At 42.4% G+C, this 7,240-nt stretch overlaps 1 protein-coding gene across 1 annotated transcript; it reads right to left on the bottom strand.

Moving 5' to 3' along the window:
* Positions 1-2,703: 2,703 nt before the first annotated feature.
* LOC116466573 (teratocarcinoma-derived growth factor 1) lies at positions 2,704-4,406 on the bottom strand. The gene is made up of 2 exons (XM_032149280.2): positions 4,226-4,406; positions 2,704-3,785 (listed from the first exon to the last, which is right to left on the bottom strand). The coding sequence occupies exon 2, from the start codon at positions 3,781-3,783 to the stop codon at positions 3,217-3,219; it is 567 nt and encodes a 188-aa protein (XP_032005171.1). The 5' UTR covers positions 3,784-3,785; positions 4,226-4,406; the 3' UTR covers positions 2,704-3,216.
* Between the last annotated feature and the right edge of the window lie 2,834 nt (positions 4,407-7,240).

Raw genomic sequence — 7,240 nt, 5'->3', positions numbered from 1 at the left:
TAAGAGACCAGCAGTAGGGGCTAATCTATCCTAGGGATGAGAGGAGGTGCCCTCTCATCACTCACCTGAAGGAGAATGGTACCAAATGAAGCATTTTAGACTAGGAGAATGCAGCTAACTCCTAGTGAAGTGACTTTCAGTTTAGTTTTGTTTTGTCGTAGCCAATCCTATTGTTATATGCAGTGTAACTCTGGGAAATAGCTGTAATTTCACTAATTTCCCTCCCTCTTGAAGAAGAGTATGGGAATGCAATTGAATGAGAGTATGATATTATAGGATATTGTACTTAAAAGCCTTCTGTATGATAAAGACAGAAAATCCTACTTATGCAAGGGAGGAAATTTACTGGATTGTGTAACTGAAAATCCAGGGATAGTATAGGCTTTAGGCACAGCTGGATTCAGGGTTCAAAACGTATCACTAGGTCATGGATTTCCTTCATCTTTCAGCTCTGCCTTCCACAGATTGGTTTCAGTCTCAGGTTCTACATGGGAGCAAGCTGACTGCACAGAAGTGCCAGCTTCATATTGTCCCAGGTTCAAGTCCACTGGGAAAGAGTGCCTGCCTGGAGGATGCCAGACTTTCATTGGCCAGAGTGCCTCTGGGATGGGGATGGGGATGGGGAAAATCCCATAACCACTGGGATTGAGTATAGGGATGGAGTAAATCACTAACTAAAAAGTGGAAAATGTAACAAAGAATGTCACAAGGAAAGGCCAAGTAACCAGAATGTTCATAAAATAGGGAAAACTTAATATCTGTTCATATTCAAATTCACTGCATTGAATATGGTGTGACATCCCATAACTGAGAAGATAGCAACGTGTATTCACCAAGGTTGAGAGGATGGGCAACACTGGGCTGGTGGAAAGGAATACAGAGCTACACTTCAGGATTGCTGAGTAATCATCTTGTTTGACCACTAAGTTTCCCATGTGATCCTGAGTAATTATTCTCACCCTTCAGGTTCTCAGGCTTTTCTTTTTTTTTCTTTCCATCTGTTAAACAGAATTGCCTGTGTTACTTATCTTACTAGGTTACTGTGTAGCTGAAATCAAATAAAACATTTAATAATAGTTTATTAATTTATCATGAGACATATTTCCAAACAGATTATGTATTTTGTTTCAATAAAGGATGATGAGGCAAATCTACCCAGTGATTTTTCACTTCTGAGGGCTGTGCAGTTCTTGAATTCCTGACTGTAAAACTGAAGCTAGTTTCTTTCATGGATTCTAACAAGTGAGTCCAAAGTTTAATCAGATATTCGTTTACTGACCTTTTACTAAAAAAGAACATTTGAGGAATTAGCACAAGATCTGAGATGAAGGTAATCCACTGACAGATTTTTCTTTCATTGTTATTTATTTGATCTGAAAGTGTGTTTGAGCACCTACAATGTGATGAACAATATAGATGTGGTCCTGCATTCATGGAGCTTAGAGTCAAAGTGGCACTAAAATATTAAATGAAGCTGGGTGAGGTGACATACGTCAGCTACTCAGGAGGATGAAGCAGAAGGATTGCTTGAGCCCAGGAGTTTAATGCTGTAGTGTGCAATGATCATGCCTGTGAATAACCCCTGCACTTCAGCCTGGGCAATACAGCAAGACCCTGTCTCTAAAAATATATATATTCAACTAACAGTCAAATGAAGGAATATATAATTACCAACTGACAAAAGCTATAAGACATTAGAGAAGCCTCTCTGGTTTAGTGACAGATAATCTGAAACCCAAATGACGAGTAGACTTAATCATTAGGAAACTGTGATGGTGAGGGAGGGGACTCGAAATCAGAAATGTTCCAAACAAAGTAAAATGCTGTTGAACACATTCCATATTGGATGCCTGTTGTTTTTGTTCACTCAACGTCCCTATCCCCATTCTTTTGGTAATCTAAATTCTTGTAGTTTAGGCTGCTACGTGACCAAGACCTGCCTGCAGTACTCTTTTCTCCAGGGTATTGATCAGTTCAGGGATGGACACTTGTTTTTTTTTTTTTTAATATAGTTTCCATTTTTACTGTGCATACACATATATACAATGTATTTTTAAAATGGGCTTTACAATATGAAGTTTGATCACTTGGTTTACAACTAAATATATTGTGAACATTTTCTCTTCTACAACAGTTAAAAGAATTGCATAGCTTGGAGGAAACACAATTTATTAAGAAATCTTGTTGGGGATATTGAGGTATAATTTTTTTTTCTAAGGAGACTTCATTCTTTTACAATGCCTTTGGGAAAAAAAGGGGGAGTCCTTGTCTTATATAGCTTTCTATAGATGATGGAAACTTGCCCTTCCATTTAGCCTTTTTACTTGCTTCTCTACCACCAGCTAATCACCAATCAAGTAACTCATTTTATGTTTTCCAACCTCTCTTCTATGTGCTTCCTCTTTCCTACCCAGTCTCCCTGCACACTTGCAGATGGACTTCCATTCCTTCAGCACTCTTGTTCCTCCCCTTAAAGAGGCTTTCTTTCCTTTTAAAGAGACTATTTTAATTGATTTTGATCAACTCTACTCAAAACTGTATTCTAAGGTCCACATTAGAATTAGTCTTGAAGAATCTGAAGATATAATTCAATCATTTAAAAGAACATATTAAGAAGACCTTGGTAGAATTACATGTATCAAGAAACACCAGGCCTTGTGCAGTTGCTCACGTGTGTAATTCCAGTACTTTGAGAGGCCGAGGCGGGTGGATCATAAGGTCAGGAGTTCGAGACCAGCCTGGCCAATATGGTGAAACCCCGTCTCTACTAAAAATACAAAAGAATTAGCCGGGCGTGGTGACACATGCCTGTAATCCCAGCTATTTGGGGGGCTGAGGCAGGAGAGTTGCTTGAACCTGGGATGTGGAGGTTGCAGTGAACCGAGATCGCATCATTGCACTCCAGCCTGGGTGACAGAGCAAGACTCAGTCTTAAAAAAAAAAAAAAAAAAGAAACACTGGACTTGGGCACAATGGAGATATGGCCGACTTTCCTTTGAAAAAAGAAGTAGTTTTTTGGGAGAGGGCAGGGCAAAGAGATAAGAAGTAGTTAGTTCTGTAAGGAAATGTTAGAAGCCATTTTGGAAATGTATTCATTATTTTAAGGCAACTAACAAATGATCATCTTTCAGTTAGGACATTGTAGCAGCAGCCTTTACTGGTCTTGAAATTTGCATGATGTCTAAAACTGTATTTCTGGAAATAGGTCAATGTCAATTAATAGTAGCTTTGTATAGAAAGGCAGATGCCAGCTAGCATAAAAGTGGTAGTACGTGCAGACGGTGGTAGTTCTGGAGTCCTGGAAGCCACGAGGTGCTCGTCCATCACAAGGCCATCACAGCCGGGTAGAAATGCCTGAGGAAAGCAGCGGAGCTGGCCATGCCAGCATTTACACAGGGAACACTTCTTGGGCAGCCAGGTGTCATGGGGCACAGACCCACAGTTCTCTTCGCGCACATTGTGCTCACAGTTCCGTCCGTAGAAGGAGGGGGGGCAGGCACAAAAGGACCCCAGCATGCAGGTTCCCCCATTCAGGCAGCAGGTTCTGTTTAGTTCCTTACTGTGCTGTATCCCCATGGGCGGCACACGCTGGGAAGACCGAGGCCGAATTGCAGGCTCCTCCTGGGGCCGAATGCTGTCATCTCTGAAGGCCAGGTCTCCCCGAGATGGAAGCGCAAATTCCTGATGGCCCAGCCCGGCAACTGATCCCAGTTCAAAGGCTGTAGAAATGGCCATGATCCAAACGACACTGTAAGAGACGCGGGCCATCTTCCTGCAGTCCATAGCTTTTAACAATTAGGGGGAAACAAGGCGTTAGCATCGCTTTAATTCAGAGTCATTGCCAAAACAGCCAAAGGAAAACATTCATCTCCTAAAGCGAAAATGGCAATTTAAGAAGAAAATGAGAAATACGCGTTCTCCAGAAGGTCGTAGCAGAAGCAGGAGCAAGGTGTCCAGGGGAAACTGGAGGGCTTTCGGCCTTGGACGTTTTAACCTTGAGCTGGGGACCTGGACACTTGTTTTAACCTAGCCAGACAAAGTGTTGTTCTCTGGAGCCTTTCTTGTATAATATCAGGAAAAACTGAATCATTTAGCAGCAGTTATTAAGCTAAGAATGTGTAATGGTGTGAGAGTCAGCCAACAGTATAGTCAGAGAAAGCACAGTCTACACAAGACTACCTACTTCCAACACCGACAGCAAGCTCAGGAGGTTCCCAAAACATACCTTTGATAATTCACTGGAAGAATTCACGGAGCTCACAGAAAGTTGCTGTACTCATGGTTACAGTTGACTGCAGGGAAAGAATACAAGTTAAATGCAGGCCAGGGAGGAGACACATGGACCTGGAAGTGAAGCGGTATCATTGTCTAGGGTAAATACCCTGCGTTCATTGTGTCACGCCAAGATTAAGAACATGGACACGCACACAGAGGGAGTGAGTTTAGGAGCACAAGTTTAACAGGCAAGAGAGAGAGAGAGAGAGAGAGAGAGAGACAGGGAGGGAGGGAGAGAGAGAGAGAGAGAGAGATGCCTGAAAAGGAAGTCCGGAGTGTAGTGGGAGGGCACTGGATTTTATAGACACACTTGAGGAGGCAGTGTCTGATTTGCATAGGACCCACAGATTGGTTGGACCAGGTGTGATGTTTACATACAGGGAGGGTGGGGAAGACTGGCCACCCCACCCTAATCTGATTATGCAAATGGGCTTTCCACTTGGCTGGCACCATGTTGTCTGCTCCTTACTGTACATGTATCTGGCAAAGAGAAGGGAAAATAGAGCTGTTATTTTGAACATGCTTAGTTCCAGGTAGCCTTTTCCTATTGGCACAGCTGCTGGCATTCACCTGTGCAAGCTTCTAGCTTTCTCTTCTATGTCTGCAGCTCAATCTTCCAGGCTGCTCTTTGTTACAAAAGAAATGATTTGGTGGCTGCTTTTCATTAAAAGGAAAACCTTACCGAGGACTTCCTTACCCTCACTATTTGCCTAAATAATTTCTTTTTAACTCCTATATCAGAAGGTGCCAGATGTGGAGCTTCCGGTTGTCCTCTCCCCATGGAGTCAGGACAGCATTACTGCCCTGGAGTAAGTTTGTGACGGTATGCAAAGTACTGCCACACAGAAAATTCTCTCAAGCCTCAGGGTCCAGAGTTTTACTGGAGCTCCATACAGGCAAAATTGATTAGCCACATGACTGATTTCAGTCTCCAGTACCCAAAGTCCCCACCTTAAGTAACCTTGGTGGTGTGGCTCAAAGCCACAATCACAAAGCTCTAAATCACATTGTTACTATCTGGCTGGCCCAAGGCCCCCAGGCAAACAGAGACACACTTGTCAGGCATGACATTCCAAGGACCTGAAGATTACCTCCCAGAAACCAAGAGCAAAGGCCAGATCACTCTTTGAGTAAGGTTCATTCCCTACTTCACAAACAGGCATCTCTGACAGTGAATATTCTGCCTCCATAATGACAGTCTGTGATAAGAAGGAATTAAATCAAAGATAAGTGGAGTTAAAAGATGAAGCAACAGAGCAATAGGGTCATAATTTGAGTTCCCAGAACCAGCCACACCTGAAGCCAGCTGCCTCCTAGGTTCCTCACTTGCATGCACTACCATATTTCCTTTTTCGCTTAAGTTGTTTATATTTGCGCTTTGAATTAGAGAAGTTCTGAGGTAGGAGAGAGCTTTTCCATTTCAAAGATTTGAAAGAAAAACTGGAATATAGTGAGCAAGGGAAAGTGAGTGGTGGATAAAGCTAAAGACATAGAAAGGGGCAAGATTATGTGAAGGTATAACAGTGGTATTAAGAACTAGGCATTATCCTAAGGGAATTAATGCAGGAATAGAAAACCAAACACCAGATGTTTTCACTTATAAGTGGGAGCTAAACACTGATACAAAAAAGGGAACGAGAGTACTGGGGCCTATTTGAGGGTGGAGGGTGGGAGAGGGTGGAGGGTGGGAGAGGGTGAGGTTTGAAAAGCTACCTCGGGTAACTATGTTGATTACCTGGGTGACAAAATTATCTGTACCCCAACTCCTGTGACATGCAATTTACCCGTGTAACCTGCGTATGTACCCCTTGAACTGAAAGTAAAAGTTGGAAAGAAAAACAGAATTAGGGAATTTCTCCTAAGTGCAGTGGGAATCTTCTGAAGGATTTTTGAAGGCAAGCGACATTATCTGACCTATCTATGTATCTATATATAGATTTTTTTTTTTTTTGATGGAGTTTCACTCTTGTTGCCCAGGCTGGAGTGCAGTGGTGCTGTCTCTGGCTCACTGCACAACCTCCACCTCCCAAGATGCCAGATTCAAGCAATTCTCCTGCCTCAGCCTCCTGAGTAGCTGAGATTACAGGCACCAGCCACCACGCCCGGCTCATTTTTGTCTTTTTAGTAGAGACAGGGTTTCAACACGTTGGCTAGGCTGGTTTCAAACTCCTTATCTCAGGTAAATCTGCCTGCCTCGGCCTCCCAAAGTGCTGGGATTACAGGTGTGAGCCACCACCCCCAGCCAATCCAATCTATATTTTAAAAAATATATATGGAGAAAGGACAGGATTATGGGGAAGAGTGCAAATGAGAAGAGTATTTACATTTAAGAAAAATTTGGAAGTAAATTGGCCTGTTGGACTGTCTATGGATGGCGACTTTCTCCAGCAAGTGTCAAAACTTAGCCTCAGATTTATGGCATGAGCCAGTGGATGGATGGAAGTAGCATTTTTTGAGATGAGCAAATAGAGGAATGAGATTGTAGATCAGTTTTGGATATGATAAATTTAAAATGCCTGTGAGTCATTCAAGTAAGAGGTTGGTTTCAAGGATGCAAGAGAAGAAAGTGTGTCAGAAAGGAGGGAGTGGTCAGCTGTGTTAAATCTTTCTGAGAGTTAAGATGAGAACCAAAAGGCGTATGCTGGGTCTGGAAACCTGACAGCTTTTGAGGACCTTGAACAAGAGCTGTTTTAATAGAGTGGTGGCAAAGAAGCCATGTGAATTGGAGTACAGAGTGAATGAAAGGCAAAGCAATTAAGACTGCACATATACAACATTCTTAATAAGATTGTCTATGAAAGAGAGTAAAGAGAAAACTGAACATGGGTGTGAAGTCTGGGGAAGGTTTGCTTGTTTTTAAGCTGGGAGATGCTTGTTCATGTCTGAATGCAGATAGATAGATACTGATAGAGAGAAAAATGGAAGATGCAAAGGAAAGAAAAATAATTTACTAGTCAAGGTAATG

The sequence above is a fragment of the Hylobates moloch genome, unplaced genomic scaffold (assembly GCF_009828535.3).
Source record: "Hylobates moloch isolate HMO894 unplaced genomic scaffold, HMol_V3 SCAFFOLD_2, whole genome shotgun sequence".
Taxonomy (NCBI): domain Eukaryota; kingdom Metazoa; phylum Chordata; class Mammalia; order Primates; family Hylobatidae; genus Hylobates; species Hylobates moloch.
Note: the sequence above shows the minus strand (reverse complement) of the source record. Positions and strands in the feature narration are given on the sequence as shown.

Bases quoted from the DNA above. Each gene is read 5' to 3' on its own strand.
- LOC116466573 (XM_032149280.2), bottom strand. From the start codon at position 3,783: ATGGACTGCAGGAAGATGGCCCGCGTCTCTTACAGTGTCGTTTGGATC.